At 50.8% G+C, this 18,414-nt stretch overlaps 5 protein-coding genes across 5 annotated transcripts; 3 read left to right on the top strand and 2 right to left on the bottom strand.

Annotated features, from left to right (window-relative positions):
• Positions 1 to 274: 274 nt before the first annotated feature.
• Positions 275 to 2,515, top strand: EPUS_01375 (uncharacterized protein; the record flags this gene model as incomplete). The annotated part of the gene is made up of 1 exon (XM_007788318.1): positions 275 to 2,515. One exon carries the CDS (start codon positions 275 to 277, stop codon positions 2,513 to 2,515), a length of 2,241 nt encoding a protein of 746 aa, XP_007786508.1.
• A 783-nt stretch (positions 2,516 to 3,298) lies between these two features.
• EPUS_01374 (uncharacterized protein) lies at positions 3,299 to 3,817 on the bottom strand (the record flags this gene model as incomplete). Its single annotated transcript, XM_007788317.1, has 1 exon — positions 3,299 to 3,817. The coding sequence occupies one exon, from the start codon at positions 3,815 to 3,817 to the stop codon at positions 3,299 to 3,301; it is 519 nt and encodes a 172-aa protein (XP_007786507.1).
• Positions 3,818 to 4,655: 838 nt separating this feature from the next.
• Positions 4,656 to 5,435, top strand: EPUS_01373 (uncharacterized protein; the record flags this gene model as incomplete). Its single annotated transcript, XM_007788316.1, has 4 exons — positions 4,656 to 4,772; positions 4,836 to 5,102; positions 5,185 to 5,255; positions 5,318 to 5,435. The coding sequence occupies 4 exons, from the start codon at positions 4,656 to 4,658 to the stop codon at positions 5,433 to 5,435; spliced, it is 573 nt and encodes a 190-aa protein (XP_007786506.1).
• Positions 5,436 to 6,961: 1,526 nt separating this feature from the next.
• EPUS_01372 (uncharacterized protein) lies at positions 6,962 to 9,576 on the bottom strand (the record flags this gene model as incomplete). Its single annotated transcript, XM_007788315.1, has 3 exons — positions 6,962 to 7,835; positions 8,527 to 8,771; positions 9,520 to 9,576. 3 exons carry the CDS (start codon positions 9,574 to 9,576, stop codon positions 6,962 to 6,964), a joined length of 1,176 nt encoding a protein of 391 aa, XP_007786505.1.
• Positions 9,577 to 12,297: 2,721 nt separating this feature from the next.
• On the top strand, positions 12,298 to 14,776 carry EPUS_01371 (uncharacterized protein; the record flags this gene model as incomplete). Its single annotated transcript, XM_007788314.1, has 2 exons — positions 12,298 to 12,803; positions 13,006 to 14,776. 2 exons carry the CDS (start codon positions 12,298 to 12,300, stop codon positions 14,774 to 14,776), a joined length of 2,277 nt encoding a protein of 758 aa, XP_007786504.1.
• Positions 14,777 to 18,414: the final 3,638 nt, after the last annotated feature.

Below are 18,414 nucleotides of genomic sequence, written 5' to 3'. Positions count from 1 at the left end.
CGCCTGTTTGACGGATAAATTACTTGTGTCGGCACTGCCACTACGTAGTATTGCCCGTCGCCAAGGCGACACCCAAGCAAGATGATGACCTTGTTAGATTAGTTGCCCAAAACGGAGGTAGGGCTGGTCGTCAGAGTATTCTGTTAGTTAGAACTCAGTACGGTAACACATAGCATCCAATTATGCTCATATCTCCGTTGAAGCTTCAATTGGAAGATTTGATCACGAGTATGCAACAAAGAAGCATAACGTTCCAAGTTGACTGACTCACCATATGCCCCCCGTAGCCTCCTCAACGGGTCTCACAATCACGAACCCACTGGTCAAGTACCGAGCCCTGCTTGCAACAAACAGAATCCGGCCAGACCCCGCACAGCATCGTCTCGCCCTCCAACTACAGAAGCTTTACTACCGCCTTAAGGACTACCACCCGCAGTTAGAATATCGCCATCGGCTCGATCAAATCAGCCGCACTGTCGACGCTGCTTCCGAGACACAATCACAACATGATGCCGAGCAGGGGCATGTGCCTTACCAAAGGATCCCTTTCTCATCCTTATGGAGGGACGGATCCGGTGATCCAATACTGGCACTAACTCGCACCGTTCCGATCCAACATTCTGCTCTATCCATCAATTCTCCCAAAGGCATGCTCCTCTATGGCGAAGTTGGTCGTGGGAAATCAATGCTACTTGACCTCTTCGCGGATTCTCTTCCTAGCCGCAAGAAGAAGCGTTGGCACTTTAACACCTTCATGCTTGAAACCTTCCGTCGCCTGGAGCAGTTGCGGATGCAGCGTTCCAGCCTCCCCATTCAATTACGAGGCCTGGAGCAGGAGCATAGCGTGCTGGCATTGGCCAAGGACACTATCATTACAAGTCCGATCTTGTTCCTTGACGAGTTTCAGTTGCCGGATCGGGTAACGAGTAAGATTTTGAACTCCTTCCTAACAAGTTTCTTTCATCTAGGAGGCGTGCTGATTGCGACGAGTAATCGCATGCCGGATGAGTTAGCCAAGGCAGCAGGAGTGGAGTATGCTCCACAACCGAGTGGACTTGGATCTGTGTTTGGATGGTCTAGAAAACGCACCGAGGCCGAGCGAGCAGCATCTACGGATTTTGGTGCTTTCTTGGATGTGCTGAAGGCTAGATGTGAGATCTGGGAAATGGAGGGAGATCGGGATTGGAGGAGGGATGATATGGTGCCCGACCTGAGCGAAAAAAAGCTGTATGATGCTGTTGGCATGGAGAATGTTGCTCAAACTGGCCCAACAGCCACTACCGTGGCGATTACACAAGTGGACAGATCGGACAAAGATAATAGATCAAACAAGCAGCCTCGGCACTACCGTCTCATCCCTTCTACGTTCCCGAATGACCAAGAAACCGCAGTCTCAGAAGCCGAATGGAGCAACAAAATTGCATCTTTGCTCGCGGAATCACACCCCACTGCAACGTCACCGACCTGGTCTCCATCGTACCTCTCAGTCTACGGCCGAAAAGTCCCCGTTCCGGCTTCGTCACCCACCGGTTACACCCTCTGGAACTTCGCCGACCTCTGTGGCACATATCTTGGACCAGCAGATTACATCTCCCTCGCCTCCACCTACCACACCCTCATTCTCGACAGTGTCCCAATCCTAACTCTCATGCACAAGAACGAAGCCCGCCGCTTCATCACCCTGTTAGATGCACTCTACGAATCCAAATGTCGCCTCCTAATGCGCGCCGAAGCTCCACCTGATGCGCTTTTCTTCCCTGAGACACAAAACCCAGCCCGCATTGTAGAAGATGCAACAGGCGACGGAGTTTACCAAGAAACTCTGGCAGAAATTTACCAAGATCAGACATCTCCGTTTCGACCTAACATATCTTCTTATAGAGAGGACAGCTCCACTGGTCTGACGCAATCTCTCCTGAACCCGAAGTTGAGATCCGTGCTCGCAGACGAAGATGCCGATTTCGGCCCTGTCTACGGTAACGGGAGAGGTCATGGCGCTTCGACCGGATTGGAGGAGATGGAGAAAAGGCAACGAAGGGATGAAGGAAGAGCAGGGCCGGACTTCACACAGACGGCTACATTGACCGGAGAAGATGAGAGATTCGCGTACAAGCGGGCTCGGAGTCGGATCTGGGAGATGTGCGGGGAGAGGTGGTGGAGCGAGAGGCCCGCAGATCAAGTCGGAGAATGGTGGAGGCCCGTTGCTCTGGAGAGCAGGTTCTGGGAGAGTCAGTTACCCGCAACAACGGCGAAAGAGAGGGTCTCGGAAGAGACCGTGATGGTGGACGGTTCGCATGATGGGAGGCAGAGGAGAGCTGATCAGCACATAGGAGGAGGCCCGGACGAGGACGGCTTGTTCAGGCATGGTGCCAGTCCGTACCGGACGAGGACAGATCCGCCGCCGAAATTCGGATGGCAGCATGCTTGGGGTATGGTGACTTGGGGTAGGAAGGCTGGAGAGTGGGGTAAGGGTGTTGAAGGGAGGAGAGAGAAGGCTGGGAAGGGTGAGAAGTGAATCGCATGGGAGGGAGTCGGGATCCTGCATTTCTTGGTGTCTTTCTGCATTTTTGCGCTGGGGCTGCGTATACATGCTACAGAAACAGCAACTTGTAAATGGGTAGGGGGTGGATATACTGTCTTAGCTCTGCGCCATGCAGCTCAAGGTGTCCCTTCTTTATCGTCTGTACATGGTAAAATGCATACATATCCTAGAGCTAGATACGCTAAAGCATCAAGATCTTTTCTTCACCAGGCTTTGGTACTCTCCTCCGATTCCACCAAGCGCAGGCTTCTTGAATCTCCTCCAACAACTTAACAATAAGCTCAATCTGCACTTCGACACTCCTCCGGCTCATACCGCCCTTCATAGTCCTAGTCTCAACACCCCTCTCATAATCAAAGCAACCCATCACACCATCACCGAATCTCCATCCACAGTCAGTAATTACTCCTTGCCCAATTGATCCACCGGCTTCCCTTCCTCTCGGCCAAAGCCACCACTCGTCCGCTGATATGATGCGTGTCATTGAAGGGAACGCCCTTTCTCATTGAATGACCTGCCAGGCCGGTGGCCAACATATCCGGGCTGAGCGCCGCCTGCATCCTTTTTAGAAAGATCGTTATCGTGGACAGTACACCGGTAGCAATCTAAACGCCGTCCGCCACGGTCTTGTACCATCCAGAATCGACTCGAACCACTCTTGTAGATCCTTGTACCATGTGCTCGGCAGGCCCTTGACACTCATCCTCAATCTGGCCATCTGGCCGAATACACGACTCCACTTCCCACGAAGTAGTTCTAAGGAGTTAGGTTTCTTCTTTGTGGCATCAGATTGCTTCCTGTGGAGTATGCATCTGCGAGGCGGACAAAGCCGAATTTGGCGGTCGAGTACAAGATCAGATCTTCTGCCCCGCGTAAGATGCGCTGCATCAAGGTTGCGGACCATTGCAGAGCCTCGACGACGAAATCTCGATCTACAATGGCTGCCATGGAATTGTTGATTGTTCCGTCGAAGCCAAGGTTCTTTGCGATGGCGTCTCGATCGATGCCGAATAAGTTGCCGACTAGAGTTCCTGAACCAAGAGGAGAGCGATCAATCCGTTTGATGAATTCTCTAAGCCTTTCCAGGTCCGTGACGAATGCAGAGCCGTAATTGAATATCCAGTGCGACCACCGGATTGACTGGGCTCGTCGCAGATGAGTGTACCCTGGCATCAGAACGTCGATCTCGTACTTCACCCGAGCAGTCATAACACGTAAGAAGGCCACCGGCTGCTCCTCAATCTCGCACCATCGATCTCGAAGCCATAACCTCATGCCAGAAGCGACCTGATCATTCTGACTTCACCCTGTATGCAGCTTCCCGCAATTCCTTCCCAAAATCTTCCCCAACCGTCTCTCATTAGCTGTATGGATATTTCATCCACAAGGGGCTTGATCTCAAACTTCCAACTCTTCCACTCCTCAAGAATCTATGCAAAGCCATCCTCGATAGTCGCACACTTCTCGGCCATCAACATGCCAATCTTCGATTTGGCACGCGCATACGCAATTGACCCACGGATGTGTTGTGCGTAGATGGCTCGATCGAAGTATATGGACCCGTTGCAGGCGACCATAGAGGGTCGAAGCCGCCGGTAAAACGGCCGCCCCAGAGCAGGTTGGCAGAGGGTTTGAAAGACGCCAGGTTGTTTTTTTGGAAGCTCATTACTATCGAGAAAGTATACCTCAAGACTGGTTCAACAAGCATCGAGCGTGTGAATGCAACAAAGAGCAAAAGCTCAGTAAACAGTAGTCTTCGATCTCAATTCAAGCAAGTTTGCAAAACAATAAAGGTTCAGCAGACTCATACACACGCCGGCACCAATCTACTCTCTATTATGAGACTCATAACAAAGACTTCTCCCCTTCTAAACAAAATCTGCAATAGTATCCAGCTCTATGGAAAAAGTTTGCTACTTGTGTGCTTGACGTTGCTATCGATAAGCAGCCTTGGCAGTAACTACCTGTTCGGGAAAGCCGAGAAGCGACGACTGCCTCGTAGGTTCTTCTCACCCATTACGATAAAGAAGGTGCCACGGTATTCGTTGTGTGCGTGACCTCGCCTAAGATATTGCTTGCTTTCCTGAATTGAAGGGCCACCAATTTCCTGAGAATGACAGCCTTGTTCCCCAATACGTGGCACCTTCGAACGGTGGCCGAGAACTCCTCAAAAGCATGCTATGTCTGCTACAAGCCCACCACCCGCGTACTCATCACTCCTAACAATAAGGTGGGTGATCAAAGCGTAGTCTCAAAATTGCTCGGCCACAGCAATTGATCAGTCCGACATTAGGATTTCTTCTACATCTGCCCCGGCCACCTGACGGACCCGGGATTTGCGTCGCCAGTGATTGATGCCGAAGCCGAGGCGGCAAAGGCTAAGAAAGCGGCGATGGATCTGGAGATTGAGAAGGTGAAGCAGGAGTATGAAGAGAAGCAGAAGAGGAAGAAGGAGAAGAAAAAGAAGGGTAAGAAGGATGATGGCAAGGGTAAGGAGAAGGAGAAGGAACAGGAAGATGAGGAGGAGGATGGAAAGGCGGAGAAGGAACGCGATGATAAGGTATGCCGAAAGTGATCATCTTCACACGCTTGTCGTATTGAGTAGCGGCAAATGCTTGGGCTGAAAGCTGAGATTTTGACAGATCACATCAATTAAAGGAGGCGGAGGAGAGTCGAAGTCAGATGATATACCACGTATTTATGCGCTACACAGGTACACGCGCCTGCACGATGATACATGGTGGTATACTTTGGCTTTGCTAATGGCAGCAATAGAAATTTCTACCAGATGCGAATCGATCGAATACGCAACGCCGAAATGGCCAAGAGGGCCCAGCAACGAGTCAAAGATCCGACATTCTTCCCGTCCGCTCCCAAGAACGATCCTCAGTAGAAATGCTCTGGGCACTAGGAAGCTCATAGCGGATTCCCTTCCCTGCGCACAACAACTACTTTGGTCGTTGGTAATAGCTGTAAACAAAAGCCTGGGATCCCTCGGGTCTCGCCAGTTCACGGAGTGCTGCCCACCTGTTCTCTCAAATCGGGCGTGTCCCGGTTCGAGCAACATGCCCGAATGCAGCAAGCGCGCCGCTCACCTTTGAAATGCTCTACCCGTGTGCCAAGCCTTTTCGCTCACTCCAAAGGCAGCCTCTTCTAGTAAATTTTCCTCATTCTCGGTCTCAGACCCATAGAGCTACTGAGTGACTGCGATGCCTGATCCCAACGTGTGTACGCCAGGAATTTTCAAGGAAACGGGGGAGGATGGAGTTAACTATACCGTGAAGACGACTTTCGCTCCAGGAACGCGACAGGAGCCAGCATCAAAACTGTCAAAGCTCGCCTAGCGAATTCTTGGAACGCTTCGAGATGAGTTGCATGCCGCCACTTCAAGCAGCGCAAGGATAGATACTTGGCTCACTTTCAACTCTCCGCCCATCTTCCCGGGACGAGTTTCCACCATTCCTCCTCATCAAGGACGACATACTGCCGCGCAAACCATCGATGTGCGTGGCTGCTATATGTCAAAGAGAAACTCACAACGCATACCTACGAGAAGGAGAAAGCGTGAACGGCCCTCCAACCTTCCCAAGTTACAACCCCGAGACACATCTATCACCATACTAACACATAGCAGCAAATCCGGTTGTTAGGAAACTCTACACAGGGGCACTATATCCTCCCGTTGGTATCCCATCCCGATCCCACAGCTCCAGCCTATATCTCTCGTATCATACCACACGCACATCAGCCTCAAGTTCTGGCAGGACCTCGTGATGGGCCCCTAGCGGCATCACAACATACGCGAGATAAATGAATTCTACGCACTCACCAATTGAGGGTTGGTTCTCGGCAGTAGTTAAGTGCACTCGGTAGCTGCCACATAGGGGCGAGGGAAAGTCAAAGGCAAAAGCCTGGATGTGTTGGATATCGCCATTCTTGCCATATTAGTATGCATTTAAATTTTCGTCGTGTCTGCTTCATTTGCGCTGGGTGAGCGAGTGAGTGAGCAATGTATCAGTGAAGGCAGCCCGGCTGGGCGCTTATGATGGTGATGTCCTAGGCGCTTCGCGAGCAAGAGAAGTTGGAAATGGCGAAGCGTCACGGTGGAGAGATCGTGTGGCAGAGGGCTCTATTCTCGCTGTGCGTCACTACAGTCTATTTACAATTGGGAGTTTTGCGTCCTTCCTGTTCTTGATTGAGGTGGGGTAGATGTGATTTGTCGCCTGTTGGTTGTTTGTGTAGGCAATAATCACTCTTGATGGGCAATGATTAGTCAGGTTGAGTGCTCACAGTTTGATAGCTTCGAACGCCAGGCTGAAAGGCGAGGGTGCGCAATAATATTTCGAGACTGATCGTCTCCCGTCTACAACGAACACACAGCGTGTCCCGGCCGACGTCTATACGTGCACGATTTCCACTTCATAAATGGCCCACTTCCCTCCTCATACCGGGTGGCAACCTCACACCCGCCACTGCTGAAGCCCCATACGCCGTTTTCGTCAACATAGCCACCTCATCCACCCTCCCCCTGGCCAGCCCGAACCCCGGCGTTACCCACCCACCACAACTGCACTGCATGCCCTGCCAGGCAAACTTGCCGACATTAGCTCCACATTTCTGATTCGGACAGATCAACCGCCCATCCAGCTCCCCCTTTTCTAAATTCCCCTTCATCCATGACAGAGGGTGCAGGAAGAGATGCGCACATTCCTTTTCCGTATCTACACCCATGACGGTCTGCTTCTGCTTCTGCTTCTGCCTCTCATGCCGCTGGTTCTGATTCGATGATGATAAAGACGTCGGCTGATGGTCAACTAAGAAACTCGATTTCGCAAGCAGGCGTCTGCATTTCCGACATTTGATGTCAAGATGTCTCTTCTCGGCACTGGTTCCGGCGTCTTCATTTTCTTCCTCGTGCTCGTCTTCGAAGCGGATGTTATCAACTTCCGGAGCGCGATTGATTGCTAGGCTTTCCTGGATATTTTTCTGGTACAGCCAGCGTTGGTATTTTGGTTGTGAGTCGATGGTATCGGGACAACCCATGGAATGGTAGAGGTGAAGCTGTTCCATGAAGCCGTCGTTCGGCTCGGCAATGGGGCGGGATTCGCGGAGGAGGGCGAGGGCTGTTTCGGGGGTGAGGGTGTCGGATTTGTCGGGAGTGGTGTCACGTGATTTTTTGGGGGCGGGATTGTGTTGAGGGGTGAGGGCGGAAGATGCGGAGGGATTCTGGCGGTGGGAGTGCCAGAGCAAGTATGCAATGACGACTGTGGCGGAACGGGATTTGCCCATTGCGCTATAGAGGTGATATTGGTCAGCTTCATTGTAACCTTGCTCTTCTGGCTGTCAGCCGAAAGGAATGCTTTGACAGGTGGCAAGTGTGAAACGACGTGCAGGGTCTATCTTGGCATGGAGCGGGAAGGACTAATGGGGATCGTTAAAGGCCGAGCGAGGTTGTTAGAGGTTGTTAGATGTCGTACGATGCAGCTGTCGATGCTTGTAAGACACAACTTCAGCCCTCCGCTGCGGAACATGGGTACTTAGTCCAATCCCCAACATCAAGTGACGTGGCGAGCCACAGAACGGTGGCCTCATTGGGCTGAGCCAGTTGCCAAGAGCACGTGAGCTGCTGAAAGGACTTCAGAGTGGCTGGAGAAGGTGACAGACGCGGGGAGGTGCAGTGGTAGCAAAGCGCATGTCCAATAGGGACTGGGCAGAACCAGCATACAATGTTGGTCCAACAATTGCTACATTGAAACACAAATGCCTCTTTTCCCTTTTGGATGGCGCTATGTGCTGGTTGGCACAAAATCGCCGTGCATGAGACCTAATTCGATGCATGTCTCTAGAGTCCGGAGATAAGAGGAATGGTAGGGTAGAACAGATATTGAAAGCAAAGACATGCGTGTCACCCATTCTGGAAATGAATAGCTTCCACATGGAAGACCATTTTGACTTTGTCTCAGGCAGGACGAGAACCAGCTTACCAGTGAACAAGCACACCGCTGTTCCTGCCAGCGTCTCCATCTTCGCTTGCATTTGCTCCTGGATCTTGAAAATCATGTTGCCAGTCGTTCAGCCCTCGTTCGATGAAGGCATTGCTCTTAGGAAACCACTCGATGAGGTTTTCATCGTCATTGTCCTCAATAGGGATGTGAAAATGTTGGTAGCCTCTGATAAGAGGAGAATCGCCAGCAAATTTCCAATCTATGACGGATATAATATGCGTGATCTTGCACTTGGTTAGTGCCTTTGGGCGTCGGAGTGAAAGGAAGCTGTTTCAAGTGATCAGTTGGACGGTTCAGAGTAAGGCCAGAGAGAGCGCAATCTGTGTTTTCACAAACATGGGTCTTTAACCATCAGGATGTAGCTTGAGCTTGCATCCTAGACATTGAGGATGAGGCATGATTGTGACCGCCAGAGGAGAAGAAGCCAAGTCTGATTCCTGCCAACTTTGATCTGGGACACGCACCATTTATGTCAAGAGTCAAGGATTGAACAGGTATGTGGGGGGGAAGTTCATGGTGTCGCTGAATGCTAGACTAACTCACCCACCAATATAAAGATTGAAGCCCGGCACCTTATCTAGCAGAGATACTTCCATCAGAGCGTGCCTCAGGTCGAGAAAAATAAGATAAATAAGACCAATAAGACCAATAGCAGAGTCGAGTTGTTTCTGTTACCAACCGGTCATGGCGGCATTGAATTTCCACTTGGTAAAGTGTGATGGATGAGTCATCAGTTCCTTAAAGCACTAGAAGTAAGCTAGACCTGCCCAGCAGGTCACGAGTCAAGAGTCATGCAGTCAAGTGTCACTTGAGCATGCCTCGCGCCCTTTATAGAAATCCACGCAGTAGCAGAGGAATATAGGCCCTGCCAAAGCGTCAAATAAGAGACTCGTAAGACTAAGCTTCTGCACTCTGATCAAGCTTCCGATTGCTGACCACAGCAGGTCAGCATAACTCATTCTGGGTTCACACCCCCCTAGCCATGACCAAGGAGCCACCCTGTGTGCACGCTTCCCATCCATCGCCCATGTTGCACAAGGTCTTGAGTACTCAATGTAGTACAGAAGAAAGAATTCGAAACACAGTAGCCGCCACGCCTTGAAGACTTAAGCATAGGAGGCAGCGACAGATACGACTCCCCAACTCCCAAGGGAAAGCTATTGGGTCACATTACGCGATGAACTAGCCTTCGCCATCTGGACTTAGGAGGAGACCATCCCCCAGAGCTTTCGTACATCACTGATTACTGGGCGCTGTAATAGAATGGCTGGCTGGCGATGAGTCGAGGCCCCCTCACCTGTTTGGCATACAAATCACGTGAAGACCAGGGCATGCTGACCGGTGTAGAAAATTTCTTTCAGAACAGGGGAGCTTGTTACACAACAAGAATTTCGAACCAAGCCACCGTGTCCTTCCTTGCTCGGTCGTTCGTAGCTCTGCATCTTTACCAAGGTTCTGTACGATCAAGGTGTAAGTAGCGTTGCTCCCCGCCTGGTTTACGGCAAGATTCCCCGAATAGAGGCCTGCATTCAGTCATCTCTGGGGGTAGCAGCCAGTTATTGAAGTGCAAATGCAGCTGACGAGCGGCCTTCGGAGTCATCTAAATGGATTAACTCTCAAATGTCTATGACTACACCTTCGAAAGTCATTTTCTAGAACATCAACGAGCTCTGTTGCCAGCAAAACTGCCGGCGCATTTTAGAGAGCTGTGGATGGGAAAGGCACGTTCTCGGTTGGTTTCATCGATTCGTGTTAAGGGCGTTCGTTGGAATGGGGTAGAACGTGTCAGAATGAGCATCTCAAGCAGTGACCAGCGTGGACCTCGTCTATTCATGTGTAAGGTTCTTTCAGAGCTAGAATAGCCAGCATGCCCCAGATATGACGACGCACCGGTGGTCCGGTATCGGAATTGCTGTCAAAATATGCGCTGGACCAAGCTGTTGCTGGTCTGTGATATTGACGTTCACCGTCATTGAGCTTTCCTGGTGGTAGATGACCAAGGCAACTTGTTCTGCGTGCATGGAAGAGTAGGCGTTTAGTTTGGCGCATGCAAAAGTAGTGTTTCATTGAATAATGACTTAGACCTGAAGAAGGATATTACCTAAACAGTCTCTTCAGCAATGCGTCGCTGAATTGCCAGGATTAGCTGTAAGGAATTAGTACAGAAATCCCGCGGAATATGCTCGAGCAGGAGCGGAGACGAGCGCTACACGTTGTGAATGGGCGCAAGGAGCGGACTCGCACTCGCACCCGCCCTCGTACCATCTGCGGCCATATTCTTGTGCCTATGTATCATATTCAGGACGAAACCCGCGCTCCGAGCTGCTTCCATTACGAGCAGATCCAGCTGCGTTATAAACGCAGTGCCGCATAGCCTTGTTCAGCATAGTCTTCAGATATGGCTCTAATGGGGCGGGTTGTTTATGTTGGTAAGTTAGCAAAATATCATCGAGATACTCAGGGGCCAAGGATGCTGTGTGTTCCGTCTCACATGGTTAATTTAGAGTCACAGCCGTTGGAATCTTAATGCTTGACTTTGAGAATGGATCGCTCATGCATCAAGGCAGGGCGTTGACTATTGCTTTGTTGCCTTGCTTACACCGCTTGCACCTTGCAGATCGGTTGAGTGCTTGGGGACGTATCAGTGGCCAAGCTTGCTTTCCTTGGAGATGGTAATCCGTCCAGGCAATTGAAGTGTTACCATTCCAAATCAAAAGGGTTCATCCCTGAGAATAGATGCACGATGGTTCTAATGTGCTAATGTTCTAATGTTCTGAAGAGACCACTCGGCATGAATGCCAGGTCAGAAGAAGCGGTTTCGGGACGAAGCTTCCTTAGCGAACAGATCATCGCATCTGAAGTGTCTTAAAGGGGTCACCCTACCACCCACGTCCTGTAGGCCCACAGTCCTGTCAGATTCGGCAAGGCTCTCTCCCACAGTAGGCGTTCCTTGGTCGGAAGCCATATTCCACTTGTGCTGAAGCCCAGGATGACCATGCATTGATGTAAGATACACGTATGTTGTGCGCTGGACGGTAGCAAGACAGGGTAGTGGATAAAGAGAAGATTGCCGTGACCGTATTCTTCTTTGACTAGCAACTAAGTTAGTAGGCAGCTACTGCCCCCTAACACTACTCGAGTACAGTGGTTAGTGCCTGCTAACTTCAGATAGTAGTGTGCAAAGGCTGGTGGTGGCTGGGCTTGGCTTGAAGCAGAGTTTGAAGCACCTAGTCAGCCCTACACGTTAGGCTTGAAGCTGGTGCAGCCCAGCCAAAATCCGAGACACTTTTCCGGGCAAGATCCACTCTCTGATGGCCACCCTGATGCTGTCAACCCTCACCGTCCAGTTGAATATCGCGTTTCTCACCCCTCCAAAACTTGCCCCATCGGCTTTCCCACGCCTCCATCCCGGACCTCAATGACTCTCCCCTCGCCCTGTATGCGCTTCGAGTCTATCTTATCTCCTTCACCTTCACACCCGTTAGCACCTCTCAACCCCAATATCCTCATGGATGGGCGCTCTCCAGGTCCTTACGTACATGCAAGTTCGAGATTTGATATACAATCCTGAACCCAGCTGAAAAGCAGGGTTTCACTTGCGAGCACAAGCTTCACGGACCAATACTGCCTCTCGCCACCACCAGATTGACATTATTCGTGTCCCCGAATAATCTATCCAGCCTTTAGTCTCTGACCAGGCGATCCGCATCTATTCGTGGCGAAGCGACACATGGTGGGTGCATCTTCAGCATGGACATTCCTCGCTTGTCGTCTCCTCCCTCGATTCGAGTATACGACCCCAATCCAGGCTTCGAACGGCGATATTCTCGAGCATCCGCGCAAACCTCTCCATCTTCATTCTCCTCAAGAGGCTCAATGCCAATACCAAATGCCCGGTCAGACCCTGCACCACCCCCGTTGCCTCCTCCTCCATTTATCGAAGATCTGGCACGCGGGCACGACACTGGTTGGAAATTTGCGAATGAAGACCGGCAAGGCGCATTTCGAAATTCTACACTCGCACCTATTAAGCAAGGGTCCAGCCTTCACGGAGGCTACATGCAACCCAGGCTGAATACGAATCCCAAGTCAGACGACCAGCCTGAGCTTTTGCAGGCTGACGAGTTCGGTCGAAAGAGTAGCACAGTGTCAACAATCCGTTGCAATTCGCAGCCAGACATACAGATGGGCTGTGTGGGTGCGGCTGAGGAGGACCGCCAGAAACCTACCTCTCCTTCATCTCTTGCCAATCAAAGGTACGTCTATTTCCTATTCGTTAGGTTTACAGAAATTTACGATCACTAAAATCTTTATATCACGTTGCTTCTGAGACATGGCAATAAGGTTCTGACCATTGACAATCTGACATGGTCACTTGCCACAAGGATTGGTTCCTTCGCCCTGGACATGATTGTGCAAATATCGATCTGAACCCTTGCTAATATCATGACTGTTTAGGTTGCAGGGTGAAATGCCCTTGGCACAGCAGAGCTTTCAGCAAACCTCTAAGGCTTATGACAAACACCTCCTATCCAAGATTGGAAAAAGGAACTCACCGCCTCGATACTCTAGCCAGGCCTCAGGAGACGTCATTACTTCGGGACTCTCGCGCCCGCCACAGGCCAAAGACGGCAGCAACTTGCAGCGCTTGTCAGTTTCCGATGTTCCGGCGGCTTCGTTCGACCCAATATCCCGGTGGGTGTCCAGTCCTGCCTCGGCCGGTGTCTCTCCTGGATCCAAACCTGGTTGGCGGGACTATATGGATTATCGTAGCCCATCAGTCGATAGCAGTGCGCCATCATCTGCGGTAGACTCAGATTATTACGCACGCCTCCGAGACTGCGGCCGAGGCTCCCTAGGCGGCCCACGCATGGGAAACGATGATGCCTCTAGCCTACCAAGCCGCTCCAACAGGGGTAGCTATGATCAACAGGCTTGCCTCACAGAACCAGAAACCGATTTCCCAATGGAGGAGACTGGTGGTTTCCGGAAACTTAACTTGGGTGACCGGACTCCGCCACACAATGCATATCGTCAACCATTCTCTAAACAACAAGGTCTGAAGCGGCGGGCACTATCACCTCCACCTGAAGTGGTACGGGACGACAAAGCACCCACAAATAGTACGAATCAACTATCAGACATGCACCAACGATCAGGGACTGGCCACTCCTACCCTCGTTCGCCCAATCTTCGCTTTCATCCCAATCACGGTTCTATGTCATCAACCTCGTCTGCAGGTCCCAGAAATGGCTCATACGCATCATCTGTAGGATTATCGGCTGCAGGTAGCAGTATGACAAGCATCTCATCTATTGATAAACCGTCCCCAGGGGGTACTTCTCCATTGTCCGATCTGGAACCCACTCAGGATTCTACTCATGTGCATCAAACTTCGCTAAATCCTCCATCTCTGATCCCCCATATTGCTGCATCTCGCTCTCATCTTTCTCAGAACCCACCAGAAAGCCGATCGGCTACTGTGGCCCGTGCAATGTCTGCTCAATCTGCCGCCACCGAGGGCAGGGCGGCCACTGCACCTCGCATCGGTGGTGCGTACATGTGCGAGTGCTGCCCGAAGAAGCCGAAGAAGTTTGAAAGTGAGGAGGAACTAAGGTACGTCAAAACACTCCGCTCCCGCACCAGCATCAATTTCCCCCCACCTCAAACTTCCCTGACCACCTGTCACAGGATGCACATGATGGAAAAGCAATACAAATGTGCATATTGCACCAACCGATTTAAGAACAAAAACGAAGCTGAACGACACCAAAATTCCCTGCATTTACGTCGTCATTCTTGGTCCTGTGCAGCCATATCCGGATATGAAGCTGCCTTCCATCCGTCAACCTCTCCTACCTCGCAGACATCCAAAGGCCCATCGGGCGATGCCTGCGGTTACTGTGGCGAAGAATTTTCCAATTTCCCACGCGACTGGGAAGCTAGATTTGATCATCTTACCAACGTGCACAAATTCGGCGAGTGCAATCAAACCAAAAAGTTCTTTCGAGCCGATCACTTTCGTCAACATCTCAAGCACAGTCATGCTGGCACGAGTGGGAAATGGACCAATATGCTCGAGAATGCATGCATGAAAGACGAACCGCCTCCGGATGCGGCAGCTGGCACGGTCATGGAGGTTGGTGAGCCCAGCCAGCCCACGGTTCAAACTCCAACTGCAACGCCGACAACACCATCGGTGACTGAAGGGTCGCAACAGGGATCGTGATAGCAAATTAAGAGCATCCTTCTCTAACTTTCCGATCGTCGAATAAGCCCATGGAGAGAGGATGCCACCAGTATGACCTATGGAAGTGCCCCTCGGCCTGAAGACTGAACGCATTTCATTGCCGAAATGGCGATCGAGTGCTGTTTATTTGCAGCTTCTACATATTACTGTCCAGCGCCATTATCGCATACCAGCTATAAAACTTCTCCCTTCTTCTAGAACACATGATATTGTTGTCACTTCAATTCTATGGACATCTGATTGTTTCTGAGATCTACCCCTTGTGCATGCGCGCTTGTCGTGGACGTTCCTTTCTGTACCAAAAGCATATGCGACGCCAATTGAAGGAGATTCTGGTTCCACTTCGAGCAAGCATCAACCTGGAGGTGTTCCTAAACCTGTCTCGAGCTTTCTTTGGCCATTCAAGCAAGCAAGTGTTGGGTGCTCTGCCACAAAAGCCTCTTTAGCGTTCTATAGGCTTGGACGTACATGTGTTCGTTTCATATGCATAAGAAGGTGCTAAAATCTACATTACGATCGACGATTCCTGCTCACTTGTTGTGTTGGGCTGCTTTGTTGGTGTTTGCTTTTATGGCTGCATTTGATCGCCACCCAAAAGCAGATAGCAATATTAACCTCACACCTCGTCAGTGTACATGGTCATCTCGCCGCCTGCCTCTCTTATTGCAATCAGCAGGTTCATACTGATTCCTTTTTCTTATACCTCTTCCGACTCTTGTTACATCGGGCTTACTAGCGGTCGGTTGAGGCGGTCCACTCATTACCTGTTCGCCACTTCGTTGGTCGGATTTTACCCTGTTTCTAGGACCGAAGGACCGCCTCTCTGGGCTTGATTGGCGTCTCTCCCAAAGCTTGTCCTCCAGTAACGGCAAAGCTGTTCCCATCCCAACCTGGGAAACAAGTGGGATGGAACTCTACTCAGGCAAACCACAAGAGTAAGTCTTTTTCGAAGAGAAATTTGAGACGCATAATATGCTATTATGATATGTGGTCCGACATCTTGGTTCCGTGTACGAAATTCTCTCTATTCTGTCGCAACAGCCAAAATTGACCATTACCTTCTAAGAAAGGGAAACAGCTCCCGGAGTTCTCGACTAGTCTATGGCGCGGCAATTTGGAAGTAGGTCTCGTGTTTCGACTGGTAAGGCTTTTGTGATCCACTCAGTGAATTACGTGTGCTCATTCTCGATAGTAATCAATCACGAAGCACCACCGATCACACGAGTCTCGTATGCACCTTACTACGTACTGACTAACTCGCTCCATCGTGGATTCAATCTTGGAGTTTCGAGTGGTGTTGCCGCTGGCGAGGGATCAAGGTAAACAGTATGCAACCTTGTGCCGATACTGCATTGACTCGTCCCTGTGCCGCGTAACCAACATCACAATCGAGCAACGGTCTGGATTGCAATGTTAGCTCTTCCGACGTTGGTATGGGCGGAGCTCTTCGACATGGCCACTTTTATTATTTCATCCATGTCATGGTCTGCGATAACATGCAATGCAAAGCAATCGAACGTATCCCCCAAAATGGAGTCTAGGCATGGAAAGTCATGAGGCTCCGCTTGTCGCGGTGGATAGTGCCAAATCTCACGGGGCCTACCGGGGGCCTGTGCTACCAGGAGACACATTCCTTTGTGTTGCAAAGTACGTTAATGGATGTATCCTGTCATGTCGACGCACTTGGCTACAGTGCCCGTGCTAGTCCGTGCTAGTCCGTGTTACTACAGCAGCTAATCTTCGTCACGACCTGCCTCAAGTTTCACCGCTGTATCAGCCTTACCGAAGGTGGCAGCCCTGTCAGCCACTAAGGATCGACCAAAATTGCGGCATCTGGCGATTTCGAGCCAGATGTTGCTTGTCGAGTCCTCCAGTCTATGCAGCAGTCATTCGAATGTGAAAGCTGTCCGCGAAGGAATGAATTCTGGTGGCTGCAGGACCATACGTGTATGTACCAAGCACTTCTCCGCATTGCAAGTGCAAAGAGGCAGCAACTTTTCAAGGGATTGAGAGGAATTTAGTCGCCGCCGAGAGCCGAGGGAATGGGAAGGATCGCTCCTTGTGTGCGAAGGATCCGAGCATCCTGCCACACTACCTGTACAAGTACTGGCTCCCGCTGCTTAGCGATGCAGGGATGGACGCATGACGGGTGGCCTTGCCATGACGTTAAGGGTGAAAGAGATTGTGAGCTATTGCTCTCCGCTTCTGAAGCTCCAGAGCTCAAACAATCACATGAAGCATGGGCAGTCAGCCCTATTTTGTTTTCATGGACAACTCCATGAGCATGCCTTGTGCCAGGTCAGACTCAAGGCTTCGAAGTCGAAGCACAGCGAGATGTGGTGCGTTGCTCCTCATTGACCGATGCGCATGAGATCTAGTTACATCCAGCTTTCCTCAACTTTCTGAATCGGCCAATGTTTCGCAACTACAGCAGCCCAGCTCTCGTTCATGCATGCTATGCTGCAACACGGTGGGAATCTGCAGTCAGATACAGAAAACTCATTTGGCTTGCCAAGCGTCTATGTTTGTGACAAGCTGACCCATCGCAGCGCAGTTGATTTCCTCTTGCGGACTCGACCAACCAGTCCACCTCGACTAGACCCTTTTAAGTCTGTCCTGCGTGCACATGCCCCCCGACTGCAACAGACAACACATCACTTTTCCGCTGCGAGCTTACTCCGTGCTCATTTCCGGAAAGGTGCTTAAGCGGCCAGCTAGCAAGCGCCTCCTCCCCACCACCCCAGCCATAGCTGGCCGCCCCAGGACTGGAACCATCCCCATTCATTAATATCCTCCGATTATCACCGGAGCTAGCAGACTACGCTTGACATGGCTCGGCCTATCTCATCGTCCCAACCCTTTACTCAAACAGATTCTACATTGGACCGTTTACCCCACACACTCTACGTTAGGAGAGATACAAGACATGGATGGAACATGTGCGTCTTCTATCTCAACCCTAGACAACATCCTGATGCTACTGCATCTTGCTCGATCGGCACAATAGTGTCTTCTCTTACAATCCTCCAGAAGCCAAAAATACGACAAAGTTGGAGCAATAATTCAGATCCACACCCTCTGTCGCTGTTCTATTAGTAATTACTATCAATCTTCCCAGCCTTGCTTGGCGTACATGCATCTAGTTGGTCTTTAAACAGCCAATGCGGCTTGACGTCCCTCGACAAGAGGAGGCTAGAAGAGCTGCAATAAGAACGAAGGCCGGGAGAGACGCGATCCCACCGGATATGTAAATCCTTCCCAATCAGATTTCTGCAGATTTTTGTTGCACAGAAAAGCCCAATGAACGAGAGAGGAGTGGAGGAGAGCAGAACGGGAAGGGCGGAAAAGGTGATTACATAGCTTGTTTGACGCGCACACCTTCTCAGCTAGCCTCTTGTGTCATCTCATCACGCTTACTTTTCTTCTTCTTCTTCGTCACGCTACCATGGATAGGCAGCAAAAACCCACATGGCGAGCTTACGCACGCGAAGTCAATTTCAATTTTCCAGGCCTTATCTGTATTCAATTGTGTTTCCCAATCATGTCGGCGAAATTGAACACGCCGTACGTAGTAGTATGGACGCGTCACCATCAGTCTTCCGGGAATTCGATCAAGC

Source organism: Endocarpon pusillum (genome assembly GCF_000464535.1).
Source record: "Endocarpon pusillum Z07020 unplaced genomic scaffold C716229, whole genome shotgun sequence".
Taxonomy (NCBI): Eukaryota; Fungi; Ascomycota; class Eurotiomycetes; order Verrucariales; family Verrucariaceae; genus Endocarpon; species Endocarpon pusillum.
This window is presented reverse-complemented; position numbering and strand designations above follow the sequence as displayed.